Consider the following 26993-nt stretch of genomic DNA (forward strand, 5'->3'; position numbering starts at 1 on the left):
TATGTCTGTCACCTGGAGCAGTGATGTGGACCCCGTTTTGATGTGTCTAAATCTGAGCATTTTAGGGATTCTGAATTTTACCTGTTTCTGAACCAATCTGACAAAACTAAGACTTAAAAGCAGCACAGAGAGATCAACAGACAAGACAGAAGGCCCATGAAACAGATCAGATGCACACGCACAGAACTCTCCACTCAGACCAGCAGAGCCAGAGCAGCCAAAGACAGACCAGATACACTTGGGCACTTAGCTCTGACAGTCATTTCAAATTAGTGCAGGACAGTATTTAACAAATGATGACAGAACAGATAGCATTTGAAAAAAGGTCCCGTTCTGTTTTACTAAAATAAGTGAACCTTAATTTCCAAGACTTACATGTAAGAAAGTTAAGCCCAAGAGGAATCCAAAGGTAAGATGGAGGTCACTGAGATTCCTGTGCCAGAAAGCACTCGGTGACCTACCCCAGGACCTAGCCCTGAGTGGTGCAGCACCAGTGTGGTGGCAAGCCGGGGCAGCAGGGAGGTACAAGGCGCCCTGGCCACCCTGTGGGTTTCCAAGCACAGCAGCGCTGCCTGGGCACCAGCGTGGACATGCCTGGCCCCAGGACGAGCCCCACACCTGCGCCTATGAGGTGGCCTCAGGGCAAGACCCTCGGGGAGACGCATCAACCATTGGCAGAGGCTACAGAGCAGAGCACGGTGTGGGGCACCGGGAGAGCCACCCGCGCACGGGGCACGGGCCACACAGGACGTCCTGAGTGACACCAACACGTGTGGTCACACCCACGAGCCCAAAAGCAGTGGTCAGAGGCAGCAGTGAGGACAGCGGCCACTGACCCAAGGCAAGTAGAGCAGGTCAGCAGGCCTCCCTCCCACTCCGTACCCGTGGGAGCCACATCCTGACACCTTGCTGATGACCAGGGCGCTGTGGGTGACTGGTACCTGGGATGGCACACAGGCTGGGCCTGCCTGGGATGCATGCTCACCCTTGCCTGTGCTGACTGCCCTCACCTGGGCCCCATGTCACGGGCCACGCTGCCCGTCCCACTGCCCACCTCACCTGGGCCTCGCTGCCCACCTCACCGGGGTCTTGCCGCCTGCCTTACCTGGGTCTCGCCGCCCATCTCACCTGGGCCTCGCCGCCCACCTCATCCAGGCCTCGCTGCCCGTCCCACTGCCCACCTCACCCGGGCCTCACTGCCCGTCCCACTGCCCACCTCACCTGGGCCTCGCTGCCCACCTCACCGGGGTCTTGCCGCCTGCCTTACTTGGGTCTCGCCGCCCATCTCACCTGGACCTCGCCGCCCACCTCATCCAGGCCTCACTGCCCGTCCCACTGCCCACCTCACCTGGCCTCGCTGCCCGTCCCACTGCCCACCTCACCTGGGCCTCGCTGCCCACCTCACCGGGGTCTTGCCGCCCGCCTTACCTGGGTCTCGCCGCCCATCTCACCTGGGCCTCGCTGCCCACCTCATCCAGGCCTCGCTGCCCGTCCCACTGCCCACCTCACCCGGCCCTAACTGCCTGCCTCACCTGGGACCACGGGCCCCCGCCGTACTCTTGTCGCTGGGTGATGGCGCGGGAGCCTGGGGCTTCTCGGGCCCCCTGGGCCGGCGTGCCCCCTCCCGCTCCTCGTCTGGCTGCTTCTTCTCGCTGTCGCTGTCATCGCTGCCTTCCCCGAGGATGTCGTCAACCTGACAAAGGGCCGAGAGTCAGTGGGCTTGCAGCCAGCGCTCTGACCTCTCGCCCCTCCCTGCATGGCGGCAGGTCCTGTGGCTTTGGCGCCACACTGCCGTGGGCCGGATGCTCGGTTCTGCTTTTACTTGAAGGTTGGGGTCCAAATTTAGCCAGCCCATAAGGGCAGGGGGAGAATGGGCGTGTGAGGCCTGCTGCTGGCCTGGAGCATGAACGGGGGCTGGAGACCGTAAGGAAGTGGCAGACTGCTCCCCTGACCCTGTATACCCCCAAGGCCCTGCACCGTGGGCTCCTGGGCGTGGTGCCAGAGACGCCTTGGTATGTGCTCACTCTGTGGCACTGTGTGAGGCCCTTGGGAGGGCCAGCCATGGCTTCCAGGGGAGTTGAGTCCTGGCGTCTGGGGTGCAGCACTTCAGTCTCTGACTTGCTGTTTCTCAGCTCTACTTTAAGCTTGGGATGTGCCAGGGAAGGTAGGGGGGAACCATAAGGGCAGAGGACAGAGGGGACCACGCAGATGGAGAACAAGGGCAAGGGCTACTATGCAGAGACCAGAGCACTGCTGGGCCTCAGCACTGGAAGGCAGAGGCACCATCGCTCTGCTGTGCAGCTGGAACAGCTCTGCTGGATGCCAGGGCAGAGCCAAGGCCAGCTGTGCACCTGGCCCCAGGCCCCCACTCTCACCTCCTCTCCTGAGGTACGGAGGCCGGTGGGTGGGGAGCAGAGAAGAAAGTGCCCAGGCAGACAGGCCAGGGCTCAGCTGCCTCCATGGATTGAGCTGGCCTGCATGCCAGTGGCACCTGCCACATGATGGGGCCGCCTCAAGCTCCCAGGCCGAGTGCCTGCACGAGGGCACAGCCACAAGGGCCCAGAGACAGGCAGGGCAGCCATGGCCACCAGGGATCTCCACACACCCTCCACGTGGCGGCCACTTGTGTGCATCACCACGCTTACCAGCACTCAGAGGTCCCAGGAACCCGACCCAGCACACAGCGATTCTGCTCAGGCTTGTTGGACCAGGCGCCCTCTACGGCCACACCAGCATGTGAGCACACACTAAGGCACCTGTGGCATCATGCCCAGCGTGTGAGCACACTGTGGCTATGGCACCATGTCCAGTGTGAGCACATACCAAGCCCGGCCTTGTCCATGGCACCCAAGTTGGTGCTCCCTTTCTGTGCTCGACTCAGACTCAGACAAGTATCTGTCTGGAAACGGCTTCCTTTCACAGAAGGTAACTGTTGTGTGTGTGTGTGTGTGTGTGTGTGTGTGTGTTAGTTACTGGGGGGTGGAACCCAGAGGCTTTCTACCTCCAGGATATACTCCCAGCCCTATTTTATATTTTATTTGGAAACAGGGTCTAAGTTGCTTAGAGCCTCACTAAGTAGCTGAGGCTGGCTTTGAACCTGTGTGATCCTCCTGTCTCAGGTTCCCAAGTGCGGAGATTACAAGTGTGTGCCACCATGCCCGGCTTGTAACTGTACTTTTTGAAAAATAGTATCTGTAATAAACTATGTAATGAACTATTAACTTGATTTAAAAGATAATAAGGAAAATATGTAAATCTAAGGAAATACTTAAAAAAAACCCAGTTTATACTGAATGAAGTTCTGAGATCACTACCAAAGGACAAATATGGTATCAAGTGCTACTGTGTCTTGTCAACACACACAATGCTTCCATCGACCAAAGTCTGAGGCAGGATCACAAGAGAGTTAGTAACTCTGACCTGAGCAAGGGAGGGGAAGGATGGAGGAGGCGTGCAGAGCGGTGAGGCAGGGGCGGCCCAGCAGGTCCTGGCCAGGCCAGCTCCTCCCTCCTACCAGCCTACGCCACCTGGGCACTGATCAGCAGCAGGTAAAGGAGAGAAACAGAAGACAAACACAGGCCTCTCCCAAAGAGCCTCCACTCACAGCGGTACACAGAAGCCAAGCAACCTGAAACATGTCACTGAAGGTCATGGGACCAATGTAAATGCCTCCTTCTCAGCAGAAGGACACGGCTCCCGGCTGGCCTCGATCCCACCACCCGCGGCATCTGCAGGTGCCTGGAGTCCAGCACTGAACCACGCCCCTCCACCCGCGTCTTCACCAGGGACATGCCAACCGGGCGAACGCCACCCCAGTGTCCTGAGGCTGTGGCTGGCCACTCTTCTTCAGGACAGCTGGACGCTGTCACGCCAGCACAACTTCTGACACACAGGACACACGACCACGGCCCCCTTGCAGATTGAACTACCAAGTCAGCCACAATCATGTAAAACTCTGGAAATGGTTTTAAGACGGCTTAAATTGGGCATTCCCTTATTGTGGCCCTAATAAGCCCCCCCGACCCTCATTCTTCTTTCTCCTCAACTGGGTGACCCGTCTTGGTCAGCAGGGCCTCCTGGTTTTATGCCCCAGTGCCACTGGAACTGCGCTGGTGGAATCACCTGTGTGGACACGCTAGCAGCAGGCCCCCAAGAGGGCGCCGGCGCCCACATCACTGCGCAGGAGGAGCCTGTGGCTCGCTCTGCGGGCTGGGGTGGCAGAGAGGAGGGTGATCACGGCCCCTGGCCAGGCCAAGACTCCATCCTGGATGACTGGGGACTCGCTGGGGGACAGTGGGGCCCTGTGAGCTGAAGACGCTGGCCCTATGCCATGGGAAGGAGCTGTGCACAGGCCAAGACCCAGCAAAGGCCTCGCCCTGAGTTCCATCCCCATCCCTGAATGGCGAGGCAAGAAGTGGGGGTTGTTTTCAGCCGCGGAACTTTGGTAACTTGTTATACAGCACAGAAACCTAACACAGTGGTTAAAATGTATGATGTCAACTGAAAAGATATTTTTATGAACAGAAAACACTTTAAAGGCCAAAAAGGAATTTCAATGACATGTGGGGGGGGGAAATATCTCTACTTGGAAAACATTCGGAAACGGCTTCTCGCAGGATTTAAGACCCATGTGCAGGTGCTGGCCGTAGGCAGCACACATGCTCCGAAAACGACTTATGCAAAGCATGAGCCCTGAGACTCATGCAAGAAGGCCTCTCCTGAGAGGGGACCCTTACTAATGTTAAGCAAAAGACGGGCAGACTTTTGTTCCTGCATACGGACTTTCAATGCAATCAAACAAAACTTCCAAGAAACAACACTTTGTACCTATCTTTTGTTTTGGGTGAGCATCTTGTTTCACTCTGCACGAAGACATATTAAGTCATTTAAGAAATGTCTAAAAACCGGCAGTACAAGGTTAATTAGCTCTAAATTCCCCTTTCAAGACTAGGACATGAAGAGTAACTACGATGTTCTTGAGGGGAGGGCACCCTTGATGGGGCTGCTCCTCTTTGTGGCAGTAACTGTGCCACCGTGGAACCGAGGGTGCACTACACAGCAGCCATCATCCTGTGATGGGAACTGAGCTGCCTGTGGTGGCGACATCTCCAGCAATCCAGCACCAGACCTGAGACCCAACAGCCAGCCCAGTGGGACCATGGCTGCATGACCAGCATGCCTCTGGCACCCACCCGGATCTCCCCCAATTAGAACTGAAGGTCACATCAGCATCCCACAGAGAGGAGAGGCTGGGTCCCCTTACCAAGATGACCACGGGGAATAGCAAATTCCTTTCCTACTTCACCATTACTTTTGTTATCTGGCTTTCTTTCAGGCTGAGTGGCTGACCTGGTATACTGGGATCCCCCAAAGTCAGGTCTCCTGGATACCCCCGGGATGGCAGCTGGATTTACCTGCCTACCCAGAGGGATCCTCGGTGCCTCCTGGATTAACTTGTCTCATCTGAGAACTGTGAAGCCAATGGAAATATGCCTCTGTCTTACTTGGAATGTAGTAACCACCAGAAACCTCAGTGGAGGGCACATGCCTATAGCCTGTGTATGAAAGTGCCATGGGCGGAGGTGGGGAGAGTAGAGACTCCTACAGCTGCCCCAGCCGACACGGGCATGCAAAAGGAGGATGTGTGAAGTGACAGGGTCATGCCGGGCCGCCCCGTCCCCGTCCCCGAGCGTGTCACGGAATGAGATGCCCAAGCAGACCCTGGCCCCATAGGGATGTCTCTCTTCGTGACTCGGCAGTGACCACTTAACATCGGCTCACACCAGACAACTCTGCATCAAGCAGCAAATAAAAACCTGCTCCAGAGTTCTTACTTCCTTTAACTGTCATCTGTTCAAACAAATACGAAACTGGGCAGAAGCGTACAGCTTGTCGTTCTTACAGATCTAAACACACGTACAGGTTCAATACGATCAAAACCACCACGCAAGGAAACAACGCTGAGCTGGGGCCTCGCTCGGCGGTGGAGCGGCTGCCTGGAGTGAGGCCCTCACGCTGCAGTGAGGCTCAGAAGGAATAGGCGGCCATACCCTGAATGTGCTGAGACCAGGCGCCTGGCAGCCACACCAACGGAAAAGCAGTCACACCAGTCGCTGTGCCTGGACCAAGCGACAGCCCACCGGTGGGGCGCCCCTGCTGGGCTGCAGCACAGCCTCAACAGCTTCTGCCCACACGGGTCTTCAGACCCTGTCCATGGAACCCGGACAGGACGGGCCAAGGAGAGAAAGCACCAGTGATCTACAGGCCACCCCGGTGCCTGCAGGGCGCTGGCTCCCAAAGCCACCATCTCTAAAGCAGAGCCTGCTGAGGAAACACTTGCAGAGATCCTTCTTCACTCAACAGGAAGAACATCTGATACACCAAGAGAGCACAGATCTCGGCTCCTTGGCCGTCTAGTGTGGAGCTAAGCCCATGCCAGATGAAGACCTAATGCTGTGACACCAAATAACCCACAGGAACTGAAGGCAGGAGGCCACAGGAGGGGCAACACAGAGCTCAGCAGTGCACTCCCGTCCCCCGTGGCCAGCTAGCCCTGCTCTGGGCGAAGACGCTGTTGCGAGGCACTGAATTTTTTGACGCTCAGTGGGATCTGTGAAATTCTTTTGCATTTTCTTTCCAATATGCAGTAGCTGCTGACTTTAAAGCCAACTCTGCAATGGCCTGTGTGAAATGCAGTCCAACCTAATCCAACCCAGTGCCATGGGAAAGCCCTGTGTGAGCAGGAGCGGGCCGCCTCACGGTGGGGACGCGTCTTCCCCATCCCCACCTAGGTGCAGAGGGCTGTCATTTTCAGGAAGAGCAATACTCTCTGTGCTGTGACTGACTGTCATGGCTCCTAGGGCCGGCTTCATCCCAGTAGCTCTGGAGACCAGCGTCTAGGTCTGCTCCAGATGGGGACACGCTCCCCTCCCCAACTATCCTAACTGAAATCCCTTAATTTGAAGAGAATTTCACCAAATAAAGATTTAAAATTCCTTTTAGCCAGGCAAAAGTATTCTCAACATAGAAAGCAAGGAAAACATTTAGTATAAAACACACAATCTACAGGTATTTCTCACCTAGTTTATCAACTTTGGACCCCCAAACCAGAGAAAAACATATGGTGACCTTTACCTTTCTAACCACTTGAAGGGTCAGATGTATGTTCTACACTCAACACAAGACAGAGAGACTGCAGTGCCTGAAGCTGCCTGTCTACTCTGGCTTTCAAAATAGTCCCTGAGGTTCAAAGCAGAACTCGACTTCTGGATAAGGCCGACTCTTGTTGGCCCCAGTCCTGAGGTCCATGGAGTCGCTGCTGACGCTGAGCTACTGAGCAGGGAGTGCGGTGGGGAGCTGTGGCAGGTCCCTGCAGCCTCGTCACCACACCTAGCCCGCTGGCGACATGGCCCCGTGCGCGTGTGAAGACTCCTTACGGAACACGGGCCGTCGTGTCGTGGACACTGAACTCGAGGCCACTGTGCCCCAAGGAACTCCTTTGGCCCAAGTGTCTTCTCTGTGAAGCCCACAACAGCCTGAGTGGGGACACTAGGCAGCTTGCCAGCCTATGCTAGGGCTGTTCTGAATGGCATGATTCCCAAGAAGCAGCCCAGAAATGTGGAAAGTGTGGTGCTTCATGGCTTGCTCTCCCAGCAGCCATGCTCAAGGCTGGGCTGAGGATGGGGGAGGAGTGCCCCCCTGTGGGCTCAGCTGGGAATGCGGTGTCAGCGACCCACACCATCCACTCTACGCATGTCTGTGGATGTCTGAATTACAAATAAATTTTAATGAGAAGGCAGATTCACAAACATGGAATCGGAATGAGGATCAGCTGTGATTATGTAACTATGTCAAATGCCACTTAAAATCAGAATTTCACATAATAAAAGTAAACATGCCCACAATCTTAAAGATGTTCCTAAGAAATTTGAAGGCTCGGGAATACGAAGGAAGGAACGGGAATAGGAAGGAAGGAACTATCCCTCTGCCAAGCTGGAACACTCCATGTCTTCAATTCCAAGGCACCCACCAACTGTAGCAAGACACGCGCTGCTGATCCACCACCAGAGGGCGTCCTGACAGACTCACCCACTGGGCTAGGGCACCACTACACCCGTGCCTATCGGGCTTCTAGATTTCGCATGCAAATCTCAGGTGAAATTGTTCACTTTTTCATACAGGCCTGGGTTTTCAAGCTCTAAGTTCCTTCCCATTCTTTAAAGTGATTCTGAAAAGTTGACTGTTAACATGATGCAATTTATTTATTTTTGGCAGTACTGAGGGAATTGCATCCAGGGGCAACATCCCCAGCCCTACCTATTTATTTATTGGCAGTACTGTGGATGGAACCCAGGGGCATTCTATCACTGAGCTACACTCCCAGCTCTGTTTTTAATTCTTTATTTTGAAATGGTCTCACTGAGTTGCAAAGGGCCTCAACTAAGTAGCTGAGGTTGGCCGCAAACGGAAATTCTCCTGTCTCAGCCTCCCCAATGCTGGGATTACAAGTGTGTGCCACCACACCCGGCTCTCTTTTTATGTTTTACTTTGAGACTGGGTCTTGCTAAGTTGCCCAGGTTAGCTGCAGTCTTGTGATCCTCCTGCCTCAGACTCCTAAAGTTGGTGGGTGACAGGCACACAGCACCATGTGGCTCCATCATGCACACCTTGAACACAAGTGGCCTGCCTCTGGATGTTCCAGGAGAGATGCTGCACGCGGCAGAGCCTTCCACATAACCACAACGGTCAGACTCAATCAATCCTTCCTAACTTTCAATGTTCTACATTTTTCCAAGCAAGTCTTGCAGGATAAACGGGCCCTGCATAGTACTGGGAGACAGGCAGCCTGGGCCTTTCCCACGTGGAAAGCCCATGTCAGGCAGTGCTCCTCCAACCTGGCTGCGGCGGGGACCCTGCCACTCACCACGCGTCAGCACAGCTCCTCCCACACACGCCTCACGCCTGGGATCCAGTGCTGCCCCTGGTCTGTCCTCGCTTTTCCACGGCTCCCTGGCTTTGGAGAGTTGATGTTCAAAGACTCGAGACTGAAGCAACTTGAGCTGGGGACTACAGACACTAGAGCTCTAGGAATTGGGTCCAAGAAGCTTTGAGAGGCCAACCCAGGATGTTCTGCAGATAAACGTGTGGGTCTGGACCAGTAATTCCTCCTGGCTCCACAGGTCTCTTAGCTATTTCGTCCCAGCTGTTAACTAGGCTGATGATAGCCAGGGTTCGTAGCTATCCTTTTAAAACCACAGGGGGGATTTTGGGTCCATAGCATCCTGCTCCTTTTCCCTGGATGGGTTTTGCTTGGTTCTGAGGAGGGTGCTATCTCATCCTAAGACCTGTTGCTCCTTTCCAGAAATATGAGTGGCTGACTCGCTGTAGCTATGGCTAGACTGTTCTTTATCCTCCAGCATCCTATAGGCAGCAAATAGCTTAAGGCATGGCAAACAGCACAGGTTGAAATGGAACTAGAAGGGTCGTTCTGATGTGTGGGACCGAATGAAGCTTCTCTGGTTCTGAGAGGAAGTTGGTATGTTGGGCTGCTGGTTTTATGGGGCCACAATGCTTCGCCAGTTCTGACAAATCCTTGCGCTGCCCAATTCATGTTCCTGTGAGAACACGGAAGGTCTCTTTGCTGCAGAAGATAACCTGTCTCTGATGCCACACCTGACTCTGGGAAAATTTGTTAGTGGTAGAGCCTGGACAGTCTGGTTAGCCTAGTTACCCATATGTGCTGGCAATGACAAATGGCCCTGAGTGCTCGGGGTCCTGGAAGAGACCCAGCCAGAGGTGGCTCTCCTGTCTGGGGTGGCGGACGACTTCCCTCTTAAGGACTTCGCCCAGGTCAGTTAAGTCTTTGGGTTTCTCTGTATATTCAACACAGAATTAAGACGCAGTTGGGGTGAAAGCACAACGTGGAGTTCCACGTTTCAGGCTCGAGGCGAGCATTCGCAGACCTGCCATGAGGCCGCCTCGTTGCCTTCCCTACTGCAGGCAGTGAGGATTCAAGCTCTGGACATAAGAACCAGAAGCAACGCAGGAAGTGGGATGATTCCTCGATGAGGCAGGACATGGGCGTGGCTGCTGCACGGCAGCATGAGGAAGAAGCTCAGGTCTGGAGCTGGCTTCCTGGAGTGGCGGCAGGCTTTCCTGGAGAACGTGCATCTCACACTGGAGGGCCACACGAGGTGTCTCGGAAACTCTCGGTGGCAGGAGCAACAGGCTCCTCGCAGCCAGGGATCACTTCCAGGCAGCAGTCGCTCTTCTTCTGATGTGCTATGGAGAGAAGCCCTTGGAGGCCCTTCCTGCTTCCCTGCGGGTGTGGCAGCCCATGGAAGCACTCCCCATGTGTCCTCGAAGGCCGGAGGCTCCAGAGCTGCAACGTGCTGAGGGCTCCCCTGCGGCCTCTCCGTGTTGCCAGATCTGCTTCTGAGATCTTGTCCAGAAGGAGCAAGAGCCCCGGGTCTGTCCTTGGGTGCAAGGATTTATGTGGGGTGGACTACCTGGCTCACTAGAGGCACAGGGAGCCTGCAGGGGGACGGTGTGATGGAGCTGGAAGCCAGACGGGGCTGGTGCGTGGAGCAGCTGTGCGTGCCTTTCCTGTGGCTGCTGCTCCAGAGGTGCAAGTCCACGGCAGGTCTCAGGACCGAAACCAAGGTCAGCAGGCTGGGTCCTCGTGGACTCTAGGGAGGAACCCTTCCCTCCTTCTCCAGCTTCTAGGGTCCTGTGGTCTGGGCTCCTGGTACCTTCTGCCCTCCGCAAGCCAGCAGCTTTGCATGGTGAGCCGTGTCCCCCACCACCCCTCCATTCAGCCTCCTCACCCTGAGGCCCTCCGTCCCACTGTGAGCCCGTCACCATGGAGGTGACTCACTCACGGCCCCAGCCTTCTCTTCAACACCGAGGAGTCCAATCTGAGGTTGAAGGGCAGTTTTACTTCTGAAAGCAAATGTGAAGCCCTCCAGAGACCTCACTGGGATACTGAAGGGAGAACGCTGTGGGTGGTGGTGGAGAGGAGGAAGGCGGGTGCCCTCCCTCCCCTGTGCCAGATGAAGTGAGTATGGGCTTCACCGGGCAAAGGAGCAGCAGCTGAGGAACTACTAGAAGAAATACCTTCACAGAACAAAAGTAGCTACTGTCTGCAAAGGCAGAACAGTGACAAGGAGAGCAATCCCGCATACCCGAGGAAAGGGCTGGATCCCCACAGGGAAAACCAGTGTCTGAAGACCACGGCGTGAACTGCGGATGAGGCTCTGTCGTGTCACGAGGAGCCATTTGCATTTGTTGCTACTGTTGAACATAAAGACTATCCTGCTCCCTGCTGTGTCCAATGAAAACAGCACCTTGGCCCTCCCAGAACAACAGTGCCAGACAGCGGTGGCTAGCTGCATGTCTGCAGGAGTGGAGGTGGCACCCCCACGGGCCGGCCAGACCTCCAGGAGGTGGGCTTGCTGCTGCACCCTTAGGCATGACCCACTTGCCTTCAGTAGTCCTTTCAAAGCAGTTTGCCGCAGAAGGACAGCACACAGGTCACCCAGCACAAAACACCCAGCCGGTGAGAAGCCTCTCTCCAGAGGGCTGGCCCGGGACCCCCGGGGCCTATCAGTGCTGTGGGCCGCAGGAAACACAGGGGAAAGATAATACTGATTTAGAAGATGACTTTTAGGTTTCAGCCTCCAGGAAAATCTGCACTGTCTTTAGTAGAAGTGGGCCTGGCGTTCCAGATATCACTAACCTCACAACCAGGCGTTTGAAAGAACAAACTCAACTTAGTGGTGCAAGGTGATACAAGAAATTGCAGTCGTAGTCTGTGTGTGTGCGCCTGAAGCCTGTGTCCACAGGAAACCCAACCTCCCAGGGTTCCTCAGTGTGGCCCTTGCCACCCTGGCCTGACCACCAGGTGCCAAGACGCCCCCTATCATGAGCACTGGGGGCACCCCAGTGGAGGGGTAACTGGCCATCACCCCAAGCCTGGCTGCCACGGCACCTGAAGCCGTCAGCAGTCTCTTGCAACAGGAAGCAGGCGCCGGCTCAGAGCGGCACGTACATCTACACAAGCACAGGACCTTAGCTCCGCTTCCGCGTGCCCTGCACGGGGCACAGCAGTCTCCGGGGCTGTGTGCGATGTGCGGCGGTTGTGGTCCTGCGCGCTGCTTGCTCACCTCTTTGTCCATACTCTCTAAGTCCTCCTTACAAAGAGTGTACAGCGGCATTGTCTCTGACATACTGGGCTGTCGCTTTCTTCTAGCAGGGCCGGGCTGCTCTCCATCGCGAGCCTCGGGCAGCTCTTCACCAAACATCTGCTGCTGATGTGGCTGAACAGCTCTGAAAGGAATTTTACAGCCCGTGTGAGGAAGGTAGTTGAGTGCACCTTTCAGCTCTGCCTCAGAGCCCTGACTCTGGGACAAGGCAACACACACACTCAGACTAGCGCTGCGTGGGGCGGGCATTCTGCGGACAGCCCCGCTGCTCATCTCCGAGGTGCCTGCACACCCAGAGCCGCTTCCTGGCCAGGCTCCTGGGCTTTGGGGAAGCTCACACTCACCTCCTCTTACCAGCAAACTGCCCTGGCCACCAGGCATCTGCCTGGCTCGGCTCACTTGGGAACAAGTGCAACAGGCGAGGGAGACCGATGACTCCCTAGAAACAACCCGAGTCATTTACCCTCAAATGTAGCCTGAGAGCCACAGACGCAAAACGGAACAAGACTCCCACAGCCTCCCAGGCAGCACAACAGAGCCCAGAAGGTCACGGTGGGTGAAGCAGCAACGACCATGGACTCACCCGCACAAACACCACCAACGATCCACGAGGTGACACGTGCAGTCTCACTGAGCACCAGGTGGCTGAGCGCGTCAGCTTGTGAGGACCACTCCTGCTTCCAACAGATGCCTCTGACCTAGGGCCACGAGTACTGACTTGCCTAGAAATCTCAGCCCCCTTGAAATAGCTTCTTTCTTCCACATGCATACTTTTGACGAGATGTGTCCAGTCTCACTGAATATATTGTTATGCATATCTATGACTATCTGAAAACTGGCAGCAGGTCCTCTACGAGAGATGGTGATTTCTGGTAGCTGGTCCTCCCTAGGGAGGAGTGCAAGAGGTGGAAGCATCATGCCTCCCAGTGTCTTGCTGGGTTCCAGGATGGGTCACAGTAGACACAAAGAAGCAATAAAACCTCACTGTTCTGAAGAAAAACAGGGGCATTAAGCCAAAGCCACAAGCTAACCAAGTATCACCTAATGAAAATAAGTTTATCTGCTCAAAAACCTAAATAGTGCAAGAGTCTCCATACTCCTATCCAGGTCAAAATTTAGTCTGTCACAAGGCACCAACATGCCATGTACTCTAGGACCCACACCTGTCAGGATGCCAACACTGTTGCTGACGGCCACCATCGACTGCTCCAGGTACCACGGCTCCACGGATGAATGCAGGATAAGCTCAGAAACAGAGTCCTTCTTACTAAAACAAATGTACTATGATCTCCCTTTAGAAAAGCTGCTTAAGAGGCCTAACCAAAAATGAAACACAAGCACAAGAATGTCCCCTTTCCTGAGAGCCAATCAGTACAGCACCAGTCTTCAAGGTCAATAGAGCCATCCTTGGCACCGGCCACCAAGCGCATAACCTGGCAAAACACACCTCTTGTGACCCGTAAGACGGTGCCGATGAGTCAGAGACCGAGGGCTTCTCAGGACCTCTCAGGGCACCTGTGAGTGTACCCTTCTCCAGCAACACCTCTAGGAGGACAAAGTTCTTTTCAAACTTCCACCAAAATACATACATACATACATACATACATACATACATACATACATACATAGCACGAAGGCTGAATGGTAAGCCAGAGTGAAGCCCTCACAAGGTCAACAGGTGACAAAGACTCAAAAGCACCCATGTAAGCACATGTCAACAAGCAATTACAAACACGTGAACTAAAGAACCAAATGGAAATCTCAGAGCTGAGATACAAAGAAAACAAAAAAAAAAAAAAGTAAAGGATGGGTTCAGTGGCAAAACAAGAGGACATGGGGAAGAGAGCCAGCCAACTTCATGTCCAACAGAAACCACCTCACACAGAGAACACAGGCTGAAGAGGAATAAATGAACCCAAAGAGCCATGGAGACACAAACGCGGCAGAAGATGTACACCTCCTTAGCCAAGGAGCTGAGCCTCGCCAACGTGAGAGCAGTACTCATGGTGAGCAGACTCCGGAGTGCAGGCCGAGTTTTGCACCTCTCGGCAGAGCTCTCACCAAAGCCCAGGACCGGGAGGACGGGATGCCGTTCAGGAGCTGGCCACAAGAAACTACCAACCTGGACTCTCACACCAGAAAGAGAACCAGTGTGAACAGCCACCGAGGGCCACGCAGTGCAGCTCTCAGGTCCCCGGGAGAGAAGGGAGCTCAGGAATGCCCTCAGAACGCAGGCTGACGGCCACCAGTGAACCCTGCCCAGAGATGAGCCCCTAGGTGCGTGGCAAAGATGGGAGGGGCCGTGGGACCTGACACAGGAACACAGCACACTGCCTTCTCTGAAGGAAAGCTTCTGAATCACATCTCGTTGCTGGAGCAAAACTACAAGAACAGACCCAAAGCAAGGCAAAGGAAGATGATAAAGAGCAGACATCAATGACACTGAAAACAACAGAGAAGTAACTGGTGCTTTAAGATCAATAAGCTGAGCGTGGTGGCCCATGCTTGTAGTCCCAGTACTCGGAAGCTGAGACAGGAGGGTCGCAGGTTCGTGACCAGCTCACTTAGTGAGCCCCTCCACACCTGTAATTAGTGAGACCCTGTTTCAAAGTGAATAATAATAATAAAAAAAATAGGGCTGGGGGTGTAGCTCGAAGGTAGAATGCCCCTGGGTTCCATCCTCAGTATTGGGGGGGGGGGAAGGAAATTAGAATTGATAAAGCTCCAGCAAGACTGATCAAGCAACCGGTGAAGACAGGGCAATGGAGGCTCCCGCCCAGAACTGCAGGCAGGGAGGGCCAGGGTACCACCCTCGCCCACGCCCTTCCTAACACCACCCGCCACAACCTGCTCAGCACGAGGAAGGTACCTGCCAAGGAACAGGTAGCTTTCACTCTTGGCCTTCCCCACGGAATCTCCAGGATGAGATGGTTGCTGAGAGAACAGAACCAACAGACCCCGCAATGGCACCGGGCGACATCTGGCAGAGGTGCAGAAGCAGGCGCGGTGGGGGGGTTCTCAACAAATTAGCGAGAGCAAAACACCTCCCAGCTGTACAAAAACTGACCAGAGCTGATCAAAGAATTAAGTATAAAACATCAATATGTAAAACTGTAAGGAAAAAAGCTAGAGAAATCTTTGGGACTAGAGCTAGGCTGACAGTTAACAAATTCAACAATCAAAGTACACTTTATAAAAGGAAAAGCTGCTAAAACAGAACCTCATGAAAATTAAAAGCTTTTCTCTGCCAAAGACCCTATTGAGAGGATAAAAAGACAAGATGGGTGGGAGGAGGTATCTGCAGGCCTCACGCCAACCATGAACTACGACGAGGCTACAGGAAGAACTCGACAAACCCCCAGGAAGAGCCCAGAGTCCATGGACAGATGAACAGCCACTCACCCCAGAGGACAGGCAGGTGGACAACGTGCACAGGGCAGGCCGCTACGGGCTGCGCCGCACATGCAGCAGAGGGGAAACAGCGCCTGGCCCACTGGTGTGCCACTGAAGGAGGGGCAGTGGCACAGACATCCCAGAAAATGGCCTGGTGGCTTCTTAAAAAACAAACAGCAAGCCAGGCATGGTGGTGCACGCTTGTAATCCCAGTATTTGGGAGGCTGAGACTGGAGGATTGTGTTTTGCGGACAGCCTCAGCTATTTAGTGAGGCCCTCTACAACTCAGTGAGACTCGGTTTCAAAATAAAGAATAAAGTCGGGCGTGGTGGCGCACGCTTGTAATCCCCGCACTTGGGAGGCGGAGATAGGAGGATGGCGCAGATTCGAAGCCATCTTCGCTGGCTTAAGAGACCCTGTTTCCAAAATAAAAATACAAAATAGGTCTGGGAGTGTAGCCCGGAGAAGGGTTTCCAGGAACCCCAGTACCACACACACACACACACACACACACACACAAAAAAAAAAAAAAAAAAAAAAAAAAAAAAAAGACTGTGCTCTCCTGTGCCACGAGGGGGGTCAGCACCGACAGAGTGCTGTCCAGTGGCCACACCTGGGTGGCCTCCGCCGAGGGCGTCCAGAGATGGCCAGACTGCAGGCTGAGGAGAGACCGGCACTGCCAGTTATGGGGACAGTGGGAAGTCAGAGCCCGGTGGGGTGCTCTGCCCACACCTGCGTTAGCCACAACCTGCTGGTGTGACTGCCTACGGGTCTGTAGACACCATTGCTGGGGGAAACTGGGTTAAGGGCACAAGGGATCTCTGTGCAAAATCTTCAATTGCACATAATTGAAAACCTCTCAAAGTCAGAAGTGATCAAGTGTCTATCACTGACCGTGTGCAGGGTGCTCTTCAGAGCCTTTGTGTCCTTGTGCGCCTCTGTGGGGAAGCTGCTCCAGCTTCCTGGGATGGGCCCTTCCTCACCTGGGCAGGCCCAGGCTGAGACCTCCCCATGCTGAGGGCTCTCCCTCAGCAGAGATAACCGAGTCGGCGTGGGCCAAGGTGGCTTCAACTACCAACTGGAGGGCCTGTTCTAGCCTCATACCTCCTCTGGGCTTTCCACCTCCCCAGGTGTCATGTCCAGATGCTGCTGCTGACAAGCCCAGGAGACACCGGCCCTTTGACTGAGTCCCAGGAGGGCCGTATCCCAGCCCAGAGCCACAAGTATCAGGGCAAGAATCAGGAAAAACTTACACCTCAAAGCCTCGGATGTGAACGTACTTGGAGGACAGAACTCACTGCCTAGGCCACCAAGAGCCCGTCACAATGGGTCTGCACAGGATTCCAGGTACAGAACAGAGGTCGCTGCCATTCTTGGAGGGGGGAGGGGCTGCACTGTGGAGGCCCATAGGTGCCCTCCAGAAGGGGCAGGGGCCACGCAGACCACAGAGCAGGGGGACTAGACTCCACACTGGGGTGGGTGGCGTGGGCAGAGGGCTTGCTGCTGCCAAGGATGGGGGCCACTGGGCCTCTGGACATCCTGCACTCACAGCAGTCTGACCACCCATATGGGGACATGGAGCCGACGCTGGGGACCCACCATGCATGGAGAGATGAACTCACATGTCTGTTCAGTGTTTGAGACTCAGCAGGCAGATGAGAAAGCAAACCAACAGGGAGGCTCCAGCTTAAATCACAAGGGACGTTTTCATGGTGCGTTAAGATCAGACGCACAGGGTCTCCTGACCTGAAGAAGGGGAGGTCAAGTCCAACTTAACCTGAGCTACACCAGAGCGTGAGCATGCCTCACAGCTACAGAGGCAGGAAAGCGCTCCTCTTGAGCTGTGTTCCTGGCTTGCCAAAGGCCCAGAGCTGCGTGCAGATGGGAGTGGGGGACAAGACAGGAATTCCTTCTCCTTATGCAAACCGGTCACTTCACCAACTCTGAGGACGACCATCAATGAGGAGCATCAACACTCAAGAGTTTTACGAGGACAGTTTCCTAGACCCTCAGCTGGGGAGAGTCGGCGCAATGAAACCAGCAGGGCAAAGGTCACTTGCAGCCCTCTGTGTTGTAAGGATGGTGAGCTGCCTGGGCACTGGCTGTGGCTTCCCACGCCCGTCTGTGTGGCTCAGGGGAGGAGTGTGCTTTCCTCTCATGCACCCAGCAGCTGGTTGTCAGCAAGAATGCGAGCAAACCTTGGTGCAAACCACACTTCTGCACTCAGAGGAGGAAACTCCATTGGGAGTCACCTCACTGGGATGAGCTGCAGCCCGTGTTGCCCTCAGGACAGGGCAGCAGGACACTGCTTTTAAGTCAGGATTTGACCCTGAGCTGCCCGGCCACACTTCAGAACAAGCATAGCTACCCACACCCTATCAGCTATTCAAGGGAAAAAGAAGTATGACTTTCTCTGGGGTTAGCCAAACCATTTTCGGCTAACACTTGATTATTCTTCTTATCTTAAAAATTCCTAGTCTAAGTCAGGCATGGTGGTGTATACTTGTAATCCTAGGGTTTGCAACCAGCCCCAGCAATTTACTGAGGCCCTCTCCACAACTTAGTGAGACTCTGTTTCAAAATAATGAGTCGGGTGTGGTGGCGCACGCTTGTAATCCCCACACTTGGGAGGCGGAGACAGGAGGATCGCGCAGGTTCAAAGCCAGCTGCGTTGGCTTAAGAGACCCTGTTTCCAAATAAGAATAATATAAAATAGGTCTGGGAGTGTAGCCCGGAGGTAGAAGGGCTTCCAGGAACCCCAGTACTACAAAAAAAAAAAAAAAAAAAAAAAAAGAATGAAAAATAGGGCTGGAAGTATAGCTTAGAGGCAGAATGCCCCTGGGCTCAATCTACAGTACTGCAAAACAACCCCTTCCCCCCAAAAAAAACCTAGTCTACTGACACACACTTCAAGCAAGGTTGAATAAATGGGAAAATGATTTTGTACCTAATCCTTACGCATCCCACACAGGTCAAAGACAATATGCTTTTGCTTTCATATTTAAGGAAACAGAGATGAAAAGCTGTGCTAGGACTTTGCTCTCAGGAGCGCGATGGACCGCTCATGTGCACCCATCAGCACACTGATTTGTTCTGTGAGCATTAACATAAACCCCACAGTGAGCCCAGGGTCAAAGACACATGTTCTCAACATGTTTACCAGAGCTGCCCCCAGACACTGAACCCATTTCTATGTCTTTGAAGAAAATGAGCATACTCCATTCCTTGAAAGGCCAGCCCTGGATCGATCAACTCTAACTGTCGGCTGTGTGAAGCACCTGAGACTCCTCCAGGCGAATCCTCGTGCTCCAGTTCACTGGCACAGCATTCCTCTCTGGTGAGCTGTAGTGCTGGCCCTCCCTCCTGGGTACCCAGCTGGTTCCTGAAACCACATGTGTCTGTCCTGGCCCAGACGCTTCTGCATCACATAGAAAGGATGGCACAGACCCTGGGCCTGTGATGCTTAGCTGCGGTGCTGGCTGGTTCTGAGGCGGTACCATGTGGCTTTACCTGTTTTCACAGTGGCCTATTATCAAACTCTGCCTAAAGTTTCTTTGAAATCAACCCCTGTGGTCCTCTGTGACACCTACATCTCACAGTGTCCATCTGCCCTAGTACCCTGTGCCCACTGGGACTGCAACCCAGGCAATGCTGGCTTGGCTATGGTCCTGTCAGGAGAATGCCAACATGTCTACTCTGTCCTGGTGTTCCAAGATGATACTTTAATAAATATGCACTTACCCAAAACATTAGAATGCTTAAGTTAGAATTAACAGAATGCAAAAATGGGGCACTCAGCATAAGTCCACTTATGCTTAAGTCCACATAAGTCCACAAAAAAAGATTTGATACAGAATTTAATTTGGCAGACACTGTTTACAAATGTTTGCGCCAAGGATGTTAACTCTCATGTGCTCCTGACTGTTCAGATGAGGTGCAGACAGGAGGAAGCTGAGGAAAACCACGGTGCATGGCTGTCACGCGAGGTCTTTCTTTTAAGTGGTTGCTATCAAGATTCTTAACAGTAACTTCCACAGAAGGAATTTGGCACAATAGAAAAACTCACTAGAAAAAACAAGGGTCAGTGCCCTGAAGTGATCTGCGTGCAGGCCCTCAGCCAGAAGCTGGCCCGGCGAGACACACGGCTCATAGCCCGTGAACCAGCATGCGCACCTGCAGACTGTGGCGGTCCTATCCCTCTGGGTGGCAGAGTGAACTGCAGCATGTTTTTGGCAAAATAACATCTATTTTTTTGGCAAAAATCCATCTATTAAAGTTAAAATACAGATGACCTTTAACTCAGCACTCCCACCTTTGGAGTTGTTCCACATTGGTGTGAGCATTTAGATCATCATTCAATACATAAACAACATGTCACACCGGAAGCTAGGGAGGACTGTGCTTTGGGTTATAAGCTGTGACTATCAGCTGCTCTGAGGTGGGCCCAGGGCTGCCTGTGCCCAGTAAGAGGGAGGGTCACTTTGCACCTGTGCTGAACTAGCTTCCTGCTTCCTATCTGTGTGTGCCAACCCAGGGTCCTGCAACCTCTGAAGTGGCACAAAGGCCAGAGGGCGTGCACATGGGCCCTTCAACCCACCCTACAGAGCATGCCAATTGCTTGGACTTGTCTGGCCCACTGTGGCCCAGGACAGAAGTAGCCCCTTCAACTTCTGGGCTGCCAATTGGCCTGGTGGTTTCAGAAATGGCAGGGGGACACATGCTGACTATGGAATTTCACAGTGATACCCACTGCACAATCACCGGCTCATCAGGCAGGCTGAACATCCTTGGATGGCACAGGGTGGTCTGGGGCCTCAGTGGGGGCGGATGGCCAAGGTGAACCCCACAAGGGAAGACAGATACAGCTGCTCGGGAGGGCCCTGCCACCCAAGGCCTTCTGATACCATCAGGTTTCCTTCTACATCTGGGACAAACTGCCAAGGCCCCCTCCGCAGCCTGCTTCGGGGTGTGGGACTGAGGTGGGTGGCCCAGGATGAGATCCGGCCATGGCTAGACCTGGCATGGGGTGGAGGGCTGCTCTCCCCTGGGCATTCCCAGAGGGCCTCTCTGACCACCAGGCCTGAGCTCAAATGGAGCACCCTGTAAAGGCACAGGGCTCGTGCACTCCAGGAGCTTCCAAAGACTAAATCAAGGCTTCTCTGCTTTTCATTTTGGAGTCTGAGATAAGACAGAGGACTAAATACAAGAGCCCCAGGCCAGGGTGGCAGGAGTGTCCAGGCAGTGACCATCCTCGAGCTAAAGATGCCTTTGGCATCGCCCAACATGACCCCTCATAGGACCAGGCACCATGAAACCCAGACCACTCAGATGCCAGTTCTCATCAGCACAAGACAGTTCCAGGCGCCACAGTGTACCTGAAGGAGGAGGCCTCGCCGTGGATGGGCAGGGAGCCGGGGGGCGCCCGTGCAGGGGCCTGTGCACCCCTCCTGATGAGCTTTCCTGTGTTGGCGTCGTAGACCCGAACCTCGGGGCCAGGCTGGGCCTTGGGGTGGGTGGGTGTTGGGTGGAGCACGGCTACTGGGAGCACATTCTGCCTTTCAGAAAAGGCCGCAGGGCTGTCCTCCCTGCTGGGGAAAGAGAGGCCATTAGACAGGGATGAAGGGACACCGGGCGGGGACAGAGGAGGGAGGACGAGTGATGTCAGAGGGGTGTGGCCATGGGCACATGCACGCGGGGACACCAGTGTTCACCACCTAGCACGTGAGCCTGAAGTGCCTCAGGTCCCGAGCGCCTCAGATGAGGACGTGCAGCTCCTAGTTACAGAGCAGGACGTGTGTCCGGCAGGGAATGGCAACTCCAGCTGGCCAGCCCTGCCAGCCCTGCTGTGCCTCCCACCTGGGCTAGGGCCCTTCGCCTCCATGGCCCCGCCTCCCTGGCGCACCCTTGACTTCCACCTCAGGTACAACATGCAGACTGCAGACAAAGGCCAGAGTGACTCTCAGGAAAATCAGGCATTCTTTCCCAAACAATCTCTCCAGCACATTAAAGATGGGCATTTCCATTTTCCTTATACCTCCTGCTTTCAGCACCTAAAGGTACTTAGCATGCTTGCTCCAGGGCCCTTGCTATGCCACTCTTTCTTTGGTCCTAAGATGCAGAATATTCCTAATGTAACTCACCTAGTACTCCCTGGGTGTGGAGAAACATGCAAACTAAGATGTACTATGAAGAGTCTTATTGTATCTCATCAGGAGAAAAATCAGTTTCCCTTCTTCTCTGGCTTGAAATGACTACACACGTGAGTGAGGGTCATGTTGCTGAGGGTCAGGGCAAACAGGCACCAGCCCTCAGCCAGTGCTATAGCCTTGGCGTTGGCTTGTACGGCGCCTGGGTGGACACACACCACCAGTGAGGCCCCTCACCACACCCCCAGTCCACTTCCCACCCCTAAGCCAGGGCTGCTGTGTCCATGGAGGGACGAGCACAGGCCACAACAGACACCTGCTCACGCTGGGCTGCTCAGGGAGCCCGGGGAGGGCTCTGGTCTGTCCGGGGACCCTGCAGCATGACCCGCGGGCAGGAGGCACCCACCTGGGCGCCCGGGCGTCCTCTTCAGTGAGCGGAAAGAGCTGCTCCTCCACCTTGTCCCAGCGCTCCAGGCAGCTCCACAGCCAATCAGGGTTCACCACGTGCAGGTGCCTGCACTCCTGTGCCTGGCGCACCTTCTCCGTGCCTGTGGGGACCACGCGCAAGGCGTTCACCTGCAGCACTGGGGGTGTCCAGGAGAGCCAGGAACGGGTTTCCTGGGGAGGGGACTGAGAGGAGCCCAGTGCTAGCTGCACATTGCTCCTTGGGACGGGCCGTGAGGCAGGCTCTGGATGTGCATCTGCCTTGACAGCTGCAGCCTGGGTGGAAAATCCTCCCGCTGGACTTCTGTACCTCAACATCTTTGGGGGCCCCAAGCCCACCCCATCACTCGACCCACACACTGCCTGAGGGGCTGTACTGTGAGGAGGTGACAAACATGCTCTCCTTCACGCTCACCAGCTGTTCTGAGTTTGCTCCAGAGAAGTGCCCCATCTGGCTTTCTACCCAGAAGGAAGGCCCCCTTGGACCTGCTAAACTGAGGCCCAGGTCGGCACCATCACCGAGTCTAGGGCAGGCTCGAGTTCTACAACAGCACACAAAGGCGACTGTTCAAGTAAGCCCGAGCACCCAGTGTGGGCGCAGACGTGTGCAAGGGAGCACGCAGAGAGGCAGCTGGGATGCTGACACCTGTAGTCCTAGTACTTGGGAGGCTAAGACTGGAGGATCACAGTCCACAGCCAGCCTTAGCAACTTAGTGAGGCACTCTGCAACTTAGACCCTATTAAAAAAATTAAAAAATAAAATAGGGCTGGGACTGTAATTCAGAGGCAGAATGCCTGAGTCCAATCCCCAGTATCCAAAAAAAGAAAAGGGAGGAGAATTGTACCATGATAATTATCTATTGATTCTTACACATTCATCATTCTGGAGAATGTTCCTGAACTCATTGCCAAATAATAGCAATGCTAGTCTCAAGAAGAGAGACCATAAGCTGGGCATGGCGGTGCACGTTTGCAATCCCAGCATTCGGGAAGCTGAGACTGGAGGATCGCAGTTTGCGGTCAGCCTCAGCTGCTTAGTGAGGTCCTCCGCAACTTAGACCCTATTTCAAAACAAATAAAAAATAGGGCAGGGGGTGTAGCTCAGAGGCAGAATGACGGTGGGTTTTCCATCCCCAGACCCACAGAGCGAGAGAGCGAGAGAGCGAAACCACCAACTAGTCCAGCCCACGTCCACCCTGGCAGCACCGCTGGTCATCCACGACTCCCCCCACCCCAGGGACACTCACCAGCCCGTGCTGCGATCAAGTGGGTTGCCCTGTCGGGGGCATCAGGACTCAGTACCAGCTGGGTGAGCACCTTGGCCCCCAGGGCAGTGGCATGGTAGTGCTCCCGGGTTTTCTCTACTGGAAGGCTTGTGGGGTGCAGTCCACTGAATATGACGGTCACATCTGCCAACACCTTGCTCTTGAGCTCTGGCACGATCTTCCGTATGTCTGGGGCCTCCTCTAGCTCCTTGTTGAGGTACTTGTCGTATTTTGCATAGTAGTCGGTGTGCACGCGCACCAGGATCTCCTCGAGGTGTATCAGGTGGTCATCGTCATCCATATCCTCCTCCTCCTCCTCCTCCATGCTCTGGTCCAGGGATTCGCCTGCGGTGACGCCTGACTGCTCACTGTTCTGCGACTCAGTCTCAGCCTCCTTCCTGTCTGCACAGCCGTTGCCCAGGCCGCAGAGCCCATCCCGCTCACCCTCCTCCTGCACATCCAGATCTGTCGCTCTGTCCTGCATGTGAACACCAGGCCCTGAATCCCCGGGGGGGCCCGCTCCTACAGGCCTCCCCCTGCCCGCGTCTGGGGAAGCCCCCTGCTGCAGGGCTCTTGCTCCGTCCTGTGTGGCTGGAGGCTTCTTCCGGCCTCTCTTCTCGCCTTCCCCATCAGAGGTGGAGGAGGAGGACTTCTGACCTTCTGACTCACTGCTGTCACTGTCGCTTGACAAGTCAAACTCCAGATCTGTGCCAGAGGATCCCTGTGGGTGCTGTGCCCCTGGTGAGGCCCGGCCACTCTGTTCATGAGACGCTGGGGGCTCTGGAGCACCTGCCAGCTCAAGGCTGCAGGGGTCCCTTTCATCGGCTTTACTGGGGGAAGCCCCCAGCACAGCCTCGCCGCCGTTTAGTTCCCGGCCGGGCTTACCCAGGCCGTTGCTCTGTTCCACCCCAGGAGCATGCCTGCCATCCTCAGGGTCTTTCATAGACAAAGCTTGTTCAGAGGCATCGGCACCTTTAGGAGAATGGTTTACTATATATGTACACAAAAGGAAAAGTGACCATTACTTAACTTCCAACAACATCACAACTGAAATAGCACGCCTATCTCTGGCAGTCTGAATGGACGTTGTTAGACCAGGCTTGGAAAACGCCCGTTGAGAACCAGATAACAAAGACCCCGAGCTGGTGTCCAAAGACTGTGGCTGCAGCTCATCAAGTCTGCCCAGAACCAGTCCCCACCCAGCAGTACCTTTTGCAAAAAGGTGTTCAGTCCCAGCTTCTCCTGGCCTTGACCTCCAAGTCCTGCTTAGTGACTACAGCAGTAGTTGTACGCCTCAAAGTACTTTAAAACTAAGGCTCACCAGAAACACAGAGAACTGAATCTCTTAAACTTCCTCCAGACAGACTTGGGCCATTGTTTGCCTGACGGGGCCTGCAGGCTGCAGGAGGGCTCAGCTCAAAGCCTGTGTTCTGAGGATGGTTCCACAGTGTGCCCATAGCACCCGTGCCTCACTCCCCTAAGCAGCGCGGTGGCTGCGTTCCCAGGGTCACACTCTTTCAGGAGACCTGGGATGAAGTGCAGTGCCCATCTCACAGGGCACAAAGTAGCACCCTGTAATCTTACTTGACTGAAAAATGTTTAGCTTAGTGCAGTTTTAAAATATTCTGCTTTTCACTGTTACATAAATAAATCCAGTGATCTCTATAAAATTGAAATATAAACAAAGAGCACACCGAAACAACCAATTCCAATCCCAAAGACATGTACGAAGAGGGAGGGAGGGGCATGGGGCCTGGAGGGAAGTTCTCCAAGAGTTGAGTGCATGCATGTTTCTATCACTCTATACCCCCAAAATGACGCACTTACCACGCACCAAATAAACATATAAAAACAAAAACAAAGCAAATCCTAAATTTAGAGATGAGAAGTAAAAGAGAAAGTGAAGCAGAACACTATCATTTCTTTTCAGTATTATAAAAGTGGCCCACCTCTCTTTCTCATCGGAGGTTCTCGGTACCCAGGAGGTGCGTTGACATCACCTGTGCCTGGGAAGTACACGTATTTCTTCACAGTTATAAGGTTGGGGGCAAACTTCCAGACATCTTCTCGATCATCAATAATGCAAACCATTGAGTCTCCACAAGGAAAAAGATTTCTATAGGTAAAAATGGGCAATTCACACAAAGCAGTAATTACAAATTGTAATAACCTATTTTGCTGAGCAAAACTGGACTGAACTGATAGGTGAGGCTGTTCTGGGGGCTTCCCCAAATAAAACAGATGAGAGGGACCCCTGCAGCCTTGAGCTGGCAGATGCTCCAGAGCTTCAGATTCATAGAAGATGCTAACTACAATTTTATTCAGCTCATATTCTAACTCTTGCTATTTCTAGAGAGAGTAATAATAAAGTAATTGCTCCTTCTTAAAAGGCCAGATAGTAAATATTTTAGGCTTTGCAAGACACAAGGTTGGACTCAAACCTGTGAAAACATAGCTCTTGAGACCAAATAGAACTGGCCACAATCTTGTAACACTTAACTTACAAATACAAGCAGGCAGCCCAAATGTCAAGACAACAGACCCAACTGCTCATGCGGCACTTCCGAGCAGGCCGACAACTATGTCTATTCAGAGCACAGCGCCTACCTCCTGTGTTTCTCCACAGATCTAACAGTCCTGACTTCAGGTAGCTTTTCCCACTAATAAATCACCAGTACTGATGGGCCTGGTGCCGCACACCTGCAATCCCGACGCTTGGGAGGCTTAGACAGGAGGATGGCCAGTTTGAGCATAGTCTCAGTAACATAATGAGACTCTCTGCAACCTAGTGAGACCCTGTTTCAAAACCAAAAAATAAAAAGGGCTGGAGTGTAGCTCAGAAGCAGAATGCTGGGTTAAAATCCTAGCACAAAATCAATCACCATCTCTCATCTTCTTTTGTTCTCATCAAATTGCTCATTCTGATGCTAACTACCAAAAAACAAACAAAAAGCTCAGATTGTCTTCTTAGTATTGGCATGCACAGGGGGTCTGGATTAGAATGAACTCCCTGAGCACCCCAAGGTTTGCACTGAAAACCAGAGGAGGGAGGCTAAGTCCTAGACAACATCAACTCCAGCACTACCACTCTAATCCTCTAGATAACATGTTTCATGTGGTAACTGAACAGTGAGCTATCCAGGTACATACCGAAGGTTTCCTGTTTTGGAAAATGGGTCAATACATTCATCCCTTGATAATATGCGGTGAGAAAAAAGCTTCTTCTCAGGGTCTAGAAAGCCTGCGAAAATAAAACAACAGAGCTGCACCAGAGAGGCCCTCCACGGGCGGCTCGTAGCCCTCCTTCACAGCAGGGCCACGTGCTCTGTACCCCACCCCACTGGCGTTCCTCAGCAGCCCACGGAGAAACGCCACCCACAGGGGCTTCTGTCTCTCAAGCTGCATTAGGAGGACTCTCCAGTGGCCCTCCCTATCTGCAGGGATACATTCCAAGGCCTTCAGTGGGTGCTGTGGGTGCTTGAAACCTTGGCTAGTCGCAAACCATTATACCATGCCTTTTCTATACATACATACCTACGTAC

At 53.8% G+C, this 26993-nt stretch overlaps 1 protein-coding gene across 1 annotated transcript in view; it reads right to left on the minus strand.

Annotated features, from left to right (window-relative positions):
- Nucleotides 1-26993, minus strand: part of CTDP1 (CTD phosphatase subunit 1) — a gene marked incomplete at both ends in the record, with an annotated part of 56296 nt that overhangs the window by 2088 nt on the left and 27215 nt on the right. Inside the window, 7 exons of the mRNA XM_080714814.1 lie at nt 1533-1693; nt 12165-12327; nt 20972-21181; nt 22149-22290; nt 23434-24441; nt 25401-25567; nt 26602-26692. Of these exons, the coding sequence (XP_080570940.1) occupies nt 1533-1693; nt 12165-12327; nt 20972-21181; nt 22149-22290; nt 23434-24441; nt 25401-25567; nt 26602-26692 (1942 nt within the window). The remainder of the gene's footprint in view (nt 1-1532; nt 1694-12164; nt 12328-20971; nt 21182-22148; nt 22291-23433; nt 24442-25400; nt 25568-26601; nt 26693-26993) is intronic.

This window comes from Muscardinus avellanarius (genome assembly GCF_963383645.1).
Source record: "Muscardinus avellanarius genome assembly, chromosome: 17".
In the NCBI taxonomy this organism is placed as follows: Eukaryota; Metazoa; Chordata; class Mammalia; order Rodentia; family Gliridae; genus Muscardinus; species Muscardinus avellanarius.